At 50.1% G+C, this 16,715-nt stretch overlaps 1 protein-coding gene across 3 annotated transcripts in view; it reads left to right on the top strand.

The window, feature by feature from the left end:
* LOC123755287 (progestin and adipoQ receptor family member 4) overlaps positions 1-16,715 on the top strand; it is a 362,200-nt gene that overhangs the window by 302,329 nt on the left and 43,156 nt on the right. The window contains exon 4 of one of the 3 annotated variants that reach the window (XM_069327935.1): positions 15,729-15,947. The exons of the other annotated variants lie outside the window; for them this stretch is intronic. Coding sequence (XP_069184036.1) covers positions 15,729-15,932 — 204 coding nt within the window. The 3' untranslated portion in view covers positions 15,933-15,947. Of the gene's footprint in view, positions 1-15,728; positions 15,948-16,715 lie in introns of those variants that run through there. 3 annotated transcript variants of the gene reach the window in all.

The raw sequence follows: 16,715 nt of genomic DNA on the forward strand, positions 1-16,715 counted from the left end.
GTCCCTGCTGCAACCACAGGTACACTGTCCCTGCTGTAGCCACAAGTACACTGTCCCTGCTGTAACTACAGGTACACTGTCCCTGCTGTAGCCACAGATACACTGTCCCTGCTGTAACTACAGATACACTGTCCCTGCTGTAGCCACAGATACACTGTCCCTGCTGTAGCCACAGATACACTGTCTCTGCTGTAACTACAGATACACTGTCCCTGCTGTAGCCACAGGTACACTGTCCTTGCTGTAACTACAGATACACTGTCCCTGCTGTAACTACAGATACACTGTCCCCGCTGTTACTACAGGTACACTGTCCCTGCTGTAACTACAGGTACACTGTCCCTGCTGTAACTACAGATACACTGTCCCTGCTGTAACTACAGATACACTGTCTCTGCTGTAACTACAGATACACTGTCCCTGCTGTAGCCACAGGTACACTGTCCTTGCTGTAACTACAGATACACTGTCCCTGCTGTAACCACAGGTACACTGTCCCTGCTGTAACCACAGATACACTGTCCCTGCTGTAACTACAGATACACTGTCCCTGCTGTAACTACAGATACACTGTCCCTGCTGTAACTACAGATACACTGTCCCCGCTGTTACTACAGGTACACTGTCCCCGCTGTTACTACAGGTACACTGTCCCTGCTGTAACTACAGGTACACTGTCCCTGCTGTAACTACAGGTACACTGTCCCTGCTGTAACTACAGATACACTGTCCCTGCTGTAACTACAGGTACACTGTCCCTGCTGTAACTACAGGTACACTGTCCCTGCTGTAACTACAGGTACACTGTCCCTGCTGTAACTACAGATACACTGTCCCTGCTGTAACTACAGATACACTGTCCCTGCTGTAACTACAGATACACTGTCCCTGCTGTAACTACAGGTACACTGTCCCTGCTGTAACTACAGGTACACTGTCCCTGCTGTAACTACAGGTACACTGTCCCTGCTGTAACTACAGATACACTGTCCCTGCTGTAACTACAGATACACTGTCCCTGCTGTAACTACAGATACACTGTCCCTGCTGTAACTACAGGTACACTGTCCCTGCTGTAACCACAGGTACACTGTCCCTGCTGTAACCACAGGTACACTGTCCCCGCTGTAACCACAGGTACACTGTCCCTGCTGTAACTACAGGTACACTGTCCCTGCTGTAACCACAGGTACACTGTCCCCGCTGTAACTACAGGTACACTGTCCCTGCTGTAACCACAGGTACACTGTCCCTGCTGTAACTACAGGTACACTGTCCCTGCTGTAACCACAGGTACACTGTCCCTGCTGTAACTACAGGTACACTGTCCCTGCTGTAACCACAGGTACACTGTCCCTGCTGTAACTACAGGTACACTGTCCCTGCTGTAACCACAGGTACACTGTCCCTGCTGTAACCACAGGTACACTGTCCCTGCTGTAACTACAGGTACACTGTCCCTGCTGTAACCACAGGTACACTGTCCCTGCTGTAACTACAGGTACACTGTCCCTGCTGTAACTACAGGTACACTGTCCCTGCTGTAACCACAGGTACACTGTCCCTGCTGTAACTACCGGTACACTGTCCCTGCTGTAACTACAGGTACACTGTCCCCGCTGTTACTACAGGTACACTGTCCCTGCTGTAACCACAGGTACACTGTCCCTGCTGTAACCACAGGTACACTGTCCCTGCTGTAACCACAGGTACACTGTCCCTGCTGTAACCACAGGTACACTGTCCCTGCTGTAACTACAGGTACACTGTCCCTGCTGTAACTACAGGTACACTGTCCCTGCTGTAACCACAGGTACACTGTCCCCGCTGTAACTACAGGTACACTGTCCCTGCTGTAACTACAGGTACACTGTCCCTGCTGTAACCACAGGTACACTGTCCCCGCTGTAACAACAGGTACACTGTCCCTGCTGTAACCACAGGTACACTGTCCCCGCTGTAACCACAGGTACACTGTCCCTGCTGTAACCACAGGTACACTGTCCCCGCTGTAACCACAGGTACACTGTCCCTGCTGTAACCACAGGTACACTGTCCCCGCTGTAACCACAGGTACACTGTCCCTGCTGTAACCACAGGTACACTGTCCCTGCTGTAACTACAGGTACACTGTCCCTGCTGTAACCACAGGTACACTGTCCCCGCTGTAACCACAGGTACACTGTCCCTGCTGTAACCACAGGTACACTGTCCCCGCTGTAACCACAGGTACACTGTCCCTGCTGTAACCACAGGTACACTGTCCCTGCTGTAACCACAGGTACACTGTCCCTGCTGTAACCACAGGTACACTGTCCCTGCTGTAACTACAGGTACACTGTCCCCGCTGTAACTACAGATACACTGTCCCTGCTGTTACTACAGGTACACTGTCCCTGCTGTAACTACAGATACACTGTCCTTGCTGTAACTACAGATACACTGTCCCTGCTGTAACTACAGATACACTGTCCCTGCTGTAACTACAGATACACTGTCCCTGCTGTAACTACAGATACACTGTCCCTGCTGTAACTACAGATACACTGTCCCTGCTGTAACTACAGGTACACTGTCCCTGCTGTAACTACAGGTACACTGTCCCCGCTGTAACTACAGATACACTGTCCCTGCTGTAACTACAGGTACACTGTCCCTGCTGTAACTACAGATACACTGTCCCTGCTGTAACTACAGGTACACTGTCCCTGCTGTAACTACAGGTACACTGTCCCTGCTGTAACTACAGATACACTGTCCCTGCTGTAACTACAGGTACACTGTCCCTGCTGTAACTACAGGTACACTGTCCCTGCTGTAACTACAGATACACTGTCCCTGCTGTAACTACAGGTACACTGTCCCTGCTGTAACTACAGGTACACTGTCCCTGCTGTAACTACAGGTACACTGTCCCTGCTGTAACTACAGATACACTGTCCCTGCTGTAACTACAGGTACACTGTCCCTGCTGTAACCACAGGTACACTGTCCCCGCTGTAACTACAGGTACACTGTCCCTGCTGTAACTACAGGTACACTGTCCCTGCTGTAACCACAGGTACACTGTCCCCGCTGTAACTACAGGTACACTGTCCCTGCTGTAACCACAGGTACACTGTCCCCGCTGTAACTACAGGTACACTGTCCCTGCTGTAACCACAGGTACACTGTCCCTGCTGTAACCACAGGTACACTGTCCCCGCTGTAACTACAGGTACACTGTCCCTGCTGTAACCACAGGTACACTGTCCCCGCTGTAACTACAGGTACAATGTCCCTGCTGTAACCACAGGTACACTGTCCCCGCTGTAACTACAGGTACACTGTCCCTGCTGTAACTACAGGTACACTGTCCCTGCTGTAACCACAGGTACACTGTCCCCGCTGTAACTACAGGTACACTGTCCCTGCTGTAACCACAGGTACACTGTCCCCGCTGTAACTACAGGTACACTGTCCCTGCTGTAACCACAGGTACACTGTCCCCGCTGTAACTACAGGTACACTGTCCCTGCTGTAACCACAGGTACACTGTCCCCGCTGTAACTACAGGTACACTGTCCCTGCTGTAACCACAGGTACACTGTCCCCGCTGTAACCACAGGTACACTGTCCCTGCTGTAACCACAGGTACACTGTCCCCGCTGTAACTACAGGTACACTGTCCCTGCTGTAACCACAGGTACACTGTCCCCGCTGTAACTACAGGTACACTGTCCCTGCTGTAACCACAGGTACACTGTCCCCGCTGTAACCACAGGTACACTGTCCCTGCTGTAACCACAGGTACACTGTCCCCGCTGTAACCACAGGTACACTGTCCCTGCTGTAACCACAGGTACACTGTCCCTGCTGTAACCACAGGTACACTGTCCCTGCTGTAACCACAGGTACACTGTCCCTGCTGTAACCACAGGTACACTGTCCCTGCTGTAACCACAGGTACACTGTCCCTGCTGTAACCACAGGTACACTGTCCCTGCTGTAACCACAGGTACACTGTCCCTGCTGTAACTACAGGTACACTGTCCCTGCTGTAACCACAGGTACACTGTCCCTGCTGTAACCACAGGTACACTGTCCCTGCTGTAACCACAGGTACACTGTCCCTGCTGTAACCACAGGTACACTGTCCCTGCTGTAACCACAGGTACACTGTCCCTGCTGTAACCACAGGTACACTGTCCCTGCTGTAACTACAGGTACACTGTCCCTGCTGTAACCACAGGTACACTGTCCCTGCTGTAACTACAGATACTCAGCCCCATTTTTATTACGTAATTGATATTTGTTATTTGCTTACACTGGCAGCCAAGCCTATGTTCATTAGCTATTCAAATCAAATTGATATGGGAAACGGGGCGGGGCGAGGCGGGGCGGGGCTGGGCGGGGCGGGGCTGGGCGGGGCGGGGCGGGGCTGGGCGAGGCGGGGCGGGGCGGGGCGGGGCGAGGCGGGGCTGGGCGGGGCTGGGCGGGGCGGGGCTGGGCGAGGCGGGGCGGGGCGGGGCGGGGCGGGGCGAGGCGGGGCGGGGCTGGGCGGGGTGGGGCGGGGCTGGGCGGGGCGGGGCTGGGCGGGGCGGGGCGAGGCGGGGCGGGGCGGGGCTGGGCTGGGCGGGGCGGGGCTGGGCGAGGCGGGGCGGGGCGGGGCGGGGCGGGGCGAGGCGGGGCGGGGCGGGGCTGGGCGGGGCGGGGCGAGGCGGGGCGGGGCTGGGCGGGGCGGGGCGGGGCGGGGCGGGGCTGGGCGGGGCTGGGCTGGGCGGGGCTTGCGGGACGGGGCGAGGCGGGGCGGGGCTGGGCCGGGCGGGGCTGGGCGGGGCGGGGCGAGGCGGGGCGGGGCTGGGCGGGGCAGGGCTGGGCGGGGCGAGGCGGGCGGGGCGGGGCGGGGCGGGGCGGGGCGAGGCGGGGCTGGGCGGGGCGGGGCTGGGCGGGGCGGGGCTGGGCGGGGCGGGGCGAGGCGGGGCGGGGCTGGGCTGGGCGGGGCGAGGCGGGGCGGGGCGAGGCGGGGCGGGGGGGATGGGGGATCAATGAAGGCCTCGAATGGTAATTGGGTTGGGTATCTGCATTACCCTTCAGGCACCAGCTTCAGGCATCAGCTTCAGACACCTGCCAGGCTCACACAGCCTGCAGCTCTCTCAACAACCTGTCCTCTTAAAAAGAACGTCGCTTTTACCTCTCACCTCCACCTTAAAGACACGGCCAGTGGTGTTACACTACTAGACACGCACTTGACTCTACAATGTTCACTTGTAGTAAACTTGTAGAGGAGAAACCATTCCTAGTACGTAAGGCGGCGTTTCTTTGTTGAGTTAGGCCACCACAATAGTTTACTGACTATAGCAAGTTTACTTCTGGCCTCTACAAGGCTACATTCTAAAGTAGACTCACAGCGGCCACTCTGTTGTTTTTAGTGCTTATTTTTCCCTGCAAAATTTCGTTTAATTGGTGACATGATTTGAGTGACTAAAATTAGCAAACCTAATGGCCGGAAACCTCACTTCTATTCCTAATAGTTTGTCATATATTTTCTCCCCCCCCAAAAAAATTATAATTTTATTTACTATTTTATTTAATTCTAGTTCTACCTACCTTAGACAGCGTATTAGAACAACAGGCAGAGTTAGGATAGCTGGAGTATTAAGGTGCCTCTTACCATCAGTTTAAGAATTGTAAATAAACCTTAAGCACTAAGTCTTTGGGACGAAGGCAGCGTCACTCTCAGCATTTATGAGAGCAGTGTTGGTCAGTCTTGACCCCGCGGCCCGGTCCTCGACCAAGCCACCTGGTTGCTGGACTGGTTAAAGAGGCTGTTGGACGCGGCTGCTCGCAGCCTGACGTATGAATCACAGTCTGGTTGATCAGGTATCCTTTGGAGGTGTTTGTCAAGTTCTCTCTTGAACACTGTGAGGGGTCGGCCAGTTATGCCCCTTATGTGTAGTGGAAGCGTGTTGAACAGTCTCGGGCCTCTGATGTTAATAGTTCTCTCTTGAACACTGTGAGGGGTCGGCCAGTTATGCCCCTTATGTGTAGTGGAAGCGTGTTGAACAGTCTCGGGCCTCTGATGTTGATAGTTCTCTCTTGAACACTGTGAGGGGTCGGCCAGTTATGCCCCTTATGTGTAGTGGAAGCGTGTTGAACAGTTTCGGGCCTCTGATGTTGATAGTTCTCTCTTGAACACTGTGAGGGGTCGGCCAGTTATGTCCCTTATGTGTAGTGGAAGCGTGTTGTACAGTCTCGGGCCTCTGATGTTGATAGTTCTCTCTTGAACACTGTGAGGGGTCAGCCAGTTATGCCCCTTATGTGTAGTGGAAGCGTGTTGAACAGTCTCGGGCCTCTGATGTTGATAGTTCTCTCTTGAACACTGTGAGGGGTCGGCCAGTTATGCCCCTTATGTGTAGTGGAAGCGTGTTGAACAGTTTCGGGCCTCTGATGTTGATAGTTCTCTCTTGAACACTGTGAGGGGTCGGCCAGTTATGTCCCTTATGTGTAGTGCAAGCGTGTTGTACAGTCTCGGGCCTCTGATGTTGATAGTTCTCTCTTGAACACTGTGAGGGGTCGGCCAGTTATGCCCCTTATGTGTAGTGGAAGCTTGTTGAACAGTCTCGGGCCTCTGATGTTGATAGTTCTCTCTTGAACACTGTGAGGGGTCGGCCAGTTATGTCCCTTATGTGTAGTGGAAGCGTGTTGTACAGTCTCGGGCCTCTGATGTTGATAGTTCTCTCTTGAACACTGTGAGGGGTCGGCCAGTTATGCCCCTTATGTGTAGTGGAAGCGTGTTGAACAGTTTCGGGCCTCTGATGTTGATAGTTCTCTCTTGAACACTGTGAGGGGTCGGCCAGTTATGCCCCTTATGTGTAGTGGAAGCGTGTTGAACAGTTTCGGGCCTCTGATGTTGATAGTTCTCTCTTGAACACTGTGAGGGGTCGGCCAGTTATGCCCCTTATGTGTAGTGGAAGCGTGTTGAACAGTTTCGGGCCTCTGATGTTGATAGTTCTCTTTTGAACACTGTGAGGGGTCGGCCACTTATGTCCCTTATGTGTAGTGGAAGCGTGTTATACAGTCTCGGGCCTCTGATGTTGATAATTCTCTCTTGAACACTGTGAGGGGTCGGCCAGTTATGTCCCTTATGTGTAGTGGAAGCGTGTTGTACAGTCTCGGGCCTCTGATGTTGATAGTTCTCTCTTGAACACTGTGAGGGGTCTGCCAGTTACGTCCCTTATGTGTAGTGGAAGCGTGTTGAACAGTCTCGGGCCTCTGATGTTGATAGAGTTCTCTTTCAGAGTACCTGTTGCACCTCTGCTCTTCAACGGGGGTATTCTGCACATCCTGCCATGCTTCCTGGTCTCACGTGATGTTATTTCTGTGTGCAGGTTTGGGACCAGCCCCTCTAATAATTTCCACGTGTAAATTATTATGTATCTCTCCCGCCTGCGCTCAAGAGAATACAGATATAGGCATTTTAGTCGGTCCCAATAGTTTAGATGTTTTACTGAGTGGATTCTAGCAGTAAAGGATCTCTGCACGCTCTCCAGGTCAGCAATTTCTCCAGCTTTGAAAGGCGCTGTCATTGTGCAGCAGTACTCCACTCTAGAGAGCACAAGCGTTTTGAAGAGTATCATCATCGATACAGCATCGCTAGTGTGAAAAGTTCTTGTTATCCAACCTGTCATTTTTCTTGCAGTTGTGACGGATACTTTATTGTGTTCTTTAAAGGTAAGGTCTTCCGACATCAGTACACCCAAATCATTTACATTGCCTTTTCGTTCTGTTATGATTTGACTGCGTTTTGTACGTGGTTTCCGTTTTTATATTTTCATTTTCTCCATAGCGCATGAGCTGGAACTTATCTTCGTTAAATAGCATATTATTTTCTGTAGCCCATAGAAACACCTGATTTACATCTGACTGGAGGTTTGCCGGGTCCTCTATGTTGTTGCCTCTCATGGAAATCAGAGTGTCATCTGCAAAGGATGATACAGCACTATAGGTTGTGTCCTTATCTTTTTACACATTGGGTTTTGTCTTTTACACATTGGGTTTTGTCTTTTACACATTGGGTTTTGTCTTTTACACATTGGGTTTTGTCTTTTACACATTGGGTTTTGTTAGTCAGGATTGTAGATCCATATGCCTATTTTTCCGGCCAAAATCCAAAATTTCTTTTGCAAGCATTTTGTGTGCAATAACACCATGGTCACTTTTGTCGAAGGCTTTTGCGAAATCTGTGTAAATTACATCAGCGTTTTGCTCCTCTTCCATATGGCATCTAAGGCCATGTCATAGTGGTCCAGCAAGAGCGCCCTGTTCTGAACCCATGTTGTCCAGGGTTTTGGGGATGCTGTGATTCCATGTATTTTGTGATCTTACTTCTTAGCACCCTTTCAAATATTTTTATGATGTGCGATGTTAGTGCTATCGGTGTGTAATTTTTTGCCTCTGCCTTACTTCCTTCTTTATGGAGTGGTGCTATCTCTGCTGTTTTTAGTATGTCAGGGATAACGCCAGTATCTAGGACCTGCCTACAAAGAATGTGAAGGACCTGAGATAGTGTTTTTTTTTACAGTTCTTGATGAATATAGAGTTCCAAAAATCCGGGCCTGGTGCAGAGTGCATAGGCATACTGTTTATGGCTTCTTCAAAATCCAGTGGGGATAGGGTGACGTCTGATATACGATTTGATGTTGGCATCATATCCATCATAAAAAATTCATTTGGGTTATCAATCTTTAGTGTGTTTGTGGCTCGCTGAAAACAGAGTCGTACTGATTCCTTAATATTTTGCTCCTTTCTTTGTTGTCATCTGTAAAAGTTCCATCTCTCTTTCGCAGGGACCCGATACTAGATGTAGTTTTTTATCTTGATTTTGCATAGGAGAACAAATATTTCTGATTTATCTCTATTTCACTGATGGCCTTTTGCTCTCTTTGTCTCCTAGATTTTGTATGATTCTTGTAGTTTTAGTTCAATCGTTTCTATTTCTCTACCTAACCTTCTTCGTCGTTCTTGAAATAGGATGTGACTCAAGTTGTTCCGAGGATTAGTTTTCTTCGCCTATAGAGGGACCGACGTTCCCTTTACAGTCTGCATCTCTTCCTCTTGTTTTCTAAGTGGTATGATGTGTGAGCATATTTCTAGTGCTACTGAGTCTATTTTTTCCAAGCACTCGTTCAGGTTTGCATTTTCTAGCTGTTCTTCCCAGCTTATTTCTGTGAGGTCTTTGTTTATATACTCCCAGTTAATCTGTTTATTATTAAAATTGAACTTGCTAAATTCTCCTCCTCTGGAATCGGCACTGGTTGTGCAGGTCTACTCCCCAAGCTTGTCAGAACTTAAATTAGGCTGTGATCTGAGTAACAGGTATTTGAGGTCCAGCGTGTTCTCCTTTCTGGTTGGTTCTACTATTTGCTGGTTTACGGCAAACCTGTCGCACGTCAGTAGCAGGTCATTTTCATGTGACTGTTCATTTAGTCTACTTCCCGGAATTCTCTCTGATACAACTGTATTAGCTAGAGTCTTCCATTTCAGGTGCCTTAAGTTGAAGTCCCCAATCAGGATAGACTGGATTTGTGAGGTTTTCCAAGCAGTGTTCTTTTTTCATTAGTTGGTCTTTAAACTTCTGAGGATTTGCCTCCGGTGACTTATATACAAGGACAATGACTACATTTAGGATCTCTATTTTGGTTATCAGCACTTCCACCATATCGTTTGTGGTGTTCAGCAGCTCAGTACAGATAAGTGTGTCTTTGGTATACAGGTTGACCCCCACCCTGTAGTCTGTGTTTCCTGTCACATCTGAAAAGACTGTACTCTGAGATCCATATTTCACCATCATGGTAGTCCTTTGTGTGGGTTTCCGATAGGGCCGCAAACACTGCATCTGCCTCGTGTAGGAGGCCAGCAATAAAATGAACTTTGTGCATTTTGTGTAAAATGAACACTACGCACTCCCTGACCTGGTAGTGTTGTGAAACACTCCCTGACCTGGTAGTGTTGTGAAACACACTCCCTGACCTGGTAGTGTTGTGAAACACACTCCCTGACCTGGTAGTGTTGTGAAACACACTCCCTGACCTGGTAGTGTTGTGAAACACACTCCCTGACCTGGTAGTGTTGTGAAACACACTCCCTGACCTGGTAGAGTTATGAAACACACTCCCTGACCTGGTAGTGTTGTGAAACACACTCCCTGACCTGGTAGAGTTATGAAACACACTCCCTGACCTGGTAGTGTTGTGAAACACACTCCCTGACCTGGTAGTGTTGTGAAACACACTCCCTGACCTGGTAGTGTTGTGAAACACACTCCCTGACCTGGTAGTGTTGTGAAACACACTCCCTGACCTGGTAGTGTTGTGAAACACACTCCCTGACCTGGTAGTGTTGTGAAACACACTCCCTGACCTGGTAGTGTTGTGAAACACACTCCCTGACCTGGTAGTGTTGTGAAACACACTTTCTTACATGTTAGTGTTGCACTCGCAGACCTAGTTGTACTCACCTAGTTGTTCTTGCGGGGGTTGAGCTCTGGCTCTTTGGCCCCGCCTCTCAACCGTCAATCAACAGGTGTACAGGTTCCTGAGCCTACTGGGCTCTATCATGTCTACACTTGAAACTGTGTATGGAGTCAGCCTCCACCACATCACTGCCTAATGTATTCCATCTGTTACCTACTATGACACTGAAAAAATTCTTACTATTGTCTCTGTATCTCATTTGGGTACTAAGTTTCCACCTGTGTCCCTTCGTTCGTGTTCCACCCGTGCTAAAGAGTTTGCCTTTGTCCACCCTGTCAATTCCTCTTAGAATTTTATAGGTGGTGATCATGTCTCCCATAACTCTTGTGTCTTCCAGGCACGTGAGTTTTGATTCCCGTAGCCTTTCCTCGTTACGTATACCTCGAAGCTCTTTGACTAGTTCGGTGACATACCTCTGCATCTTCTCTAAATTTGCCTTGTGCTTAACTAGGTAAGGACTCCATGCTGGAACTGCATACTCCAGGATTGGTCTTACATATGTGCTATACAAGGTTCTGAATGATACCCTACTCAATTACACACAGAGATCACACTAACGTGATGCATCAAATGAACAAATCCACAAGGGCCGCGACGAGGATTCGAACCTGCGTCCGGGAGCATCCCAGACACTGCCTTAATCGACTGAGCTACGACAGGGTAAAAGAGTTGAAACCGAAGTTCTACTGAACTTACTGGATTCCGTAGCCATAGTTTGTGCCTCGGAGAGGCTACGGGATCCAGCAAGTTCAGTAGAACTTCGGTTTCAACTCTTTTACCCTGTCGTAGCTCAGTCGATTAAGGCAGTGTCTGGGATGCTCCCGGACGCAGGTTCGAATCCTCGTCACGGCCCTTGTGGATTTGTTCATACCCTACACAAGTTTCTAAAGGCAGTTCTTATGTTGGCCAATCTAGCATATGCCGCTGATGATATCCTTTTGATGTCCACTCCACTCATTTCGATGTTTACGTCCACTCTCAGGTCTCTTTCTCGAATTGTTACAAGTGGGTAGTTTCCCTCATTGTGGGATGATTCTTGCACGATGTTACCTGCCAGATTGTTCCTTGTGTTCCGCCTCCTGCTCCCTTCATCTAATTTCATTACTTTGCACTTTCCTGAGTTGAACTTTAGTTGCCATTTTCAAGACGATTCCTTCAGTTTGTCCAGGTCGTCCTATAGTCTCAGTCTATTTTTATCTGTCTTGATTCTTCTCATAATTTTTGCATCATCAGCAAACATTGAGAGGTATGAGTCTCTTCCCTCTGGAAGATCGTTTACATGTATTAGATACATGATGTGTCCAAGTACAAAGTCCTGTGGGACTCCACTGGTGACATCTCACCATTCTGATGTCTCCCCCCTCACAGTTACTCGTTGTTTCCTGTTGCTTAGATACTCCCTTATCGACTTAAACACCTTACCATGTATTCTTGCCTGTTTCTCCAACTTTTGTAAAAGCCATTATCACACACACTCCCCACTGGTTAAGGAAGCTGTTCCATGGGCAGGGCTATTTGGGTAGGTTTGTCCTCCTGTGAGGTAGGTACAAGGGGTTTGGAGAGAGGAAGAGAGGGAGAGAAAGAAAGGAAGGGGGAAGTTTCGGGAGAAAGCGCCAAGCCATTTCGACTATATAGCACTGCGAAGGGTCAGGATAAGGATTTGGGATGGAACGGGGGAATGGAATGGTGCCCAACCACTTGCACGGTCGGGGATTGAATGCCGCCCTGCATGAAGCGAGACCATCGCTCTACCGTCCAGCCCAAGTGGTTGGGCAAGCTAATAGGGAAATAAGTAGGAAAGCTTCAAATGAATACACTAAAATAGGGAAGGTCGCAGAGAAACTGTCCCAGACTAACAGGTAAGATCAACGTCCAATTCAGGCTGCTGTAAAGCCAAATAAATTCAGTGCTAATGGTCATCGAGCAGGTAATGAAATTGGGGAAGAAATTGTGCTGACGAATAGGGCCAGAGAAGCGTGTCACAGTGTAGTGTGGTGGTGGCCGGCTGGGTCACAGTGTAGCGTTGGTGGCGGCCGGCTGGGTCACAGTGTAGCGTTGGTGGCGGCCGGCTGGGTCACAGTGTAGTGTGGTGGTGGCCGGCTGGGTCACAGTGTAGTGTGGGTGGTGGCCGGCTGGGTCACAGTGTAGTGTGGTGGTGGCCGGCTGGGTCACAGTGTAGCGTTGGTGGCGGCCGGCTGGGTCACAGTGTAGCGTTGGTGGCGGCCGGCTGGGTCACAGTGTAGTGTGGTGGTGGCCGGCTGGGTCACAGTGTAGTGTTGGTGGTGGCCGGCTGGGTCACAGTGTAGCGTTGGTGGTGGCCGGCTGGGTCACAGTGTAGTGTTGGTGGTGGCCGGCTGGGTCACAGTGTAGTGTTGGTGGTGGCCGGCTGGGTCACAGTGTAGCGTTGGTGGTGGCCGGCTGGGTCACAGTGTAGTGTTGGTGGTGGCCGGCTGGGTCACAGTGTAGCGTTGGTGGTGGCCGGCTGGGTCACAGTGTAGTGTTGGTGGTGGCCGGCTGGGTCACAGTGTAGTGTTGGTGGTGGCCGGCTGGGTCACAGTGTAGTGTTGGTGGTGGCCGGCTGGGTCACAGTGTAGTGTTGGTGGTGGCCGGCTGGGTCACAGTGTAGTGTTGGTGGTGGCCGGCTGGGTCACAGTGTAGTGTTGGTGGTGGCCGGCTGGGTCACAGTGTAGTGTTGGTGGTGGCCGGCTGGGTCACAGTGTAGTGTTGGTGGTGGCCGGCTGGGTCACAGTGTAGTGTGGTGGTGGCCGGCTGGGTCACAGTGTAGTGTTGGTGGTGGCCGGCTGGGTCACAGTGTAGTGTGGGTGGTGGATGTGGAGTAGCCTGTAGTGGACTTGTTGGTGGTGGTGGACGTAGAGAAACATGTAGTGGACTTGTTGGTGGTGGTGGACGTAGAGAAACATGTAGTGGACTTGTTAGTGGTGGTGGACGTAGAGAAACATGTAGTGGACTTGTTAGTGGTGGTGGACGTAGAGAAACATGTAGTGGACTTGTTAGTGGTGGTGGACGTAGAGAAACATGTAGTGGACTTGTTAGTGGTGGTGGACGTAGAGAAACATGTAGTGGACTTGAATGTATCAAGGGCAGGTGGTGCAGGTCAGTTCCCTTCATAGTTACTGAACGAAGAATCAGGGACCCAGCCTAAGCCACCAACTCAGATATACAACAACATTTTGAGGCAAAAGAACGTCCAGAAATATGGAAAAATGACAAATGTGATACAAACTGTTTATAAAAGGAAACAATATTAAATTACCGACCAGTGTTTACCATATCCAACGCCCTATAAGGTACTGAAAACAATACTTAGTCATAGTAGGAAATGTGTCAAAACAAACAGAATTTACGACCAAGAAACATGGTGGGCTGAGAACAAGGAAATGATCCCTTGATAGCTTACTGAATCACATTCAGTAAGCAACAGCCTGGTGGACCAAACTCTCACAAGTCGAGCCTGGCCTCTGGCCGGGCTTGGGGAGTAGAAGAACTCCCAGAACCCCATCAAGCAGGTATCAAGCAGGTATCAACATGATTGTGATAACATGAGACAGTACTGCGACGGAAGCCTCCTGGCGGGAAGAAGATAAAGTAGTGGTGAGAGGTACAGCGTCAGTGCGCTAAAACAGAAGCAGAAAAGAAACGGGGAGAAAAGGAGGAAACCCCACCTTCATTGAAAACTTTAACCCAAATATTACAGTAACGAGGTTATCGCGGATAACCGAACTCAACTACGGGCTCACCATAGCCCGTGCTACACGGACATTTCATTCTGAGTCGCTAAATCTAAAACAAGAACAGGTGCAGCGTCAGTAAGGAGAGGTAAGAAGCAGGCTCCTGCACGGACAACTGCTTGCTTCCCTTCTCTTTCTTTCACACTTAATTTACCTGAGAAAGTAGCTTTGCGGACGATGCTAAGGGAACTATCAGGGGAAGTGCCAAGCTATTACGACTATATCGCACTGGGTCAGGATAAGGATTTGGGATGGGACGGGGGAAAGGAATGGTGCCCAACCACTGAACAAACCGAACATAACTTATCAAGAAAATCTTATCCTGAAGGGGTCAGGGTAAGGTTTATGGGACGGGTCGGGGATTGAACGCCGACCTGCATGAAGCGAGACAGTCCAGCCCAAGTGGTTGGGACACGCTACCAAATATAATACAAAATAAGTGTTGAGTGTAACAGCTCAAGAAGACTATAAATAGGCGGCAAAAGTATTCGCACAAATGGTTAATAAAGTTCAACCCCTTTTAAGTGTAATGTTAGGAGACTGTAGAAGGTAGGAAGAAGAGCAGAAGAACGTTAGTGGCTTAGTAACACTATAAGAGTGAGCACTGTATGAGGACCAAGAAGTAGACATCACACCAAGTCTAAAAGTAGACACAATGGGAGCGTCGTGGGTCACTGAGAGGCAGCAATAGGTATTCAACAGTAGAGAGTCGGACCCCAAGAAATAGTTATTCCCATCTTCTTGCACACATATGACACACAGACAAACATACTCCTGTTATCTAAGCTATGACACACAGACAAACATACTCCTGTTTTCTAAGCTACTGGTCAAGGAGAGAGAGAGAGAGAGAGAGAGAGAGAGAGAGAGAGAGAGAGAGAGAGAGAGAGAGAGAGAGAGAGAGAGAGAGAGAGAGAGAGAGACAGACAGACAGACAGACAGACAGACAGACAGACAGACAGACAGACAGACAGACAGACAGAGAGAGAGACAGAGAGAGACAGAGACAGAGACAGAGACAGAGACCGAGACAGAGAGAGAGAGTGAGACAGAGAGAGAGAGAGAGAGAGAGAGAGAGAGAGAGAGAGAGAGAGAGAGAGAGAGAGAGAGAGAGAGAGAGAGAGAGAGAGAGAGAGAGAGAGAGAGAGAGACAGAGAGAGAGAGACAGAGACAGAGACAGAGACAGAGACAGAGACAGATAGAGAGAGTGAGAGTGAGTATTATTCATGAGAGAACACATGTGAGAGAGTACCCCGAGTGAGAGTACCCCGAGTGAGTTAACAGAAGAGGTGTGAGAGAAGAGACTACATACTGTCCACTGAACACTAATATTTGCCACCCCACACATGTTCCCCCACACCTGCTGGTGTTAGGTCCTTACTGGTAGTGTATGGTGATAATGGTGATGTATAGTGTTGTTAGTGTGGTGTTGGAGGTGCGTGATGGTGACGGTGTGCTGTTGCAGGCCCTCACGGCGCGGTCAGCCATGGCCAGGCGGCGCTGTTTCTCACTGGCTGTGGTGATGCAACTCTTTGTCTTCTACCTCAGGTCGACGCCCTTCGGGGGCGGAGACCCCCACGCTGTCATTCACTATGTCATGCAGGCAAGTCACCGCCCCCCACCACCCACCCATCCTTCGCATGCCACTCCAGCATGGTGCTTCTCATGAGTGCGCATGGTAGTGCTTCTCCTGCATGTAGAGTTGATGCTGCAGCAGCATGGTCACCTCACCACGCATGGTAGTGCTTCTCCTGCATGTGGTGTTGGTGCTTCAGCCAGCATGGTTACCTCACCAGTTCGCGGGCCTCGTTACTACCGTCCCTCGTACACCTGTGGCCGATAGATAAAGCTTCAGCGACCTTGACGCTTAGCATCAACATTCGTTGTTTCAAGCCAATGTGACCCCAATACACAGTGAAGAAGGAAGAGTTCTGGCGGTGGTAGAGAAGCCCAAGAGTCCGGGGTAACTGGCGAGGCTGTCACTGTCTTAGTGTCTGGGGATTATAGCAAAGGTTAGTTATAATGATTCGTCTGGCAAGGTGGGGGCTTCCTCCCCCTCCTGTCATGCACTAGGGTCGGGGGGTTGGGGGTATTTGTCCTGATCCCTCCCCTCTCAGGCACTGGGGTCGTGGGGTGAAGCTCTTGGCCCCCAGCTTACCACCCCATTGATTGGGGGTTTGTTCGGTTCCGTTTGATAGTTATGTTCAGTTTGGACAAATTAGGTTCCATTTGATGTGAACTTTGCTTTGTTGACGTCTCTTGTGGTGGCTGTATCTTTGTTGACGTCTCTTGTGGTGGCTGTATCTTTGTTGACGTCCCTTGTGGTGGCTGTATCTTAGTTGACGTCTCTTGTGGTGGCTGTATCTTTGTTGACGACCCTTGTGGTGGCTGTATCTTTGTTGACGTCTCTTGTGGTGGCTGTATCTTTGTTGACGTCCCTTGTGGTGGCTGT

The sequence above is a fragment of the Procambarus clarkii genome, chromosome 20 (assembly GCF_040958095.1).
Source record: "Procambarus clarkii isolate CNS0578487 chromosome 20, FALCON_Pclarkii_2.0, whole genome shotgun sequence".
Lineage (NCBI taxonomy): Eukaryota > Metazoa > Arthropoda > Malacostraca > Decapoda > Cambaridae > Procambarus > Procambarus clarkii.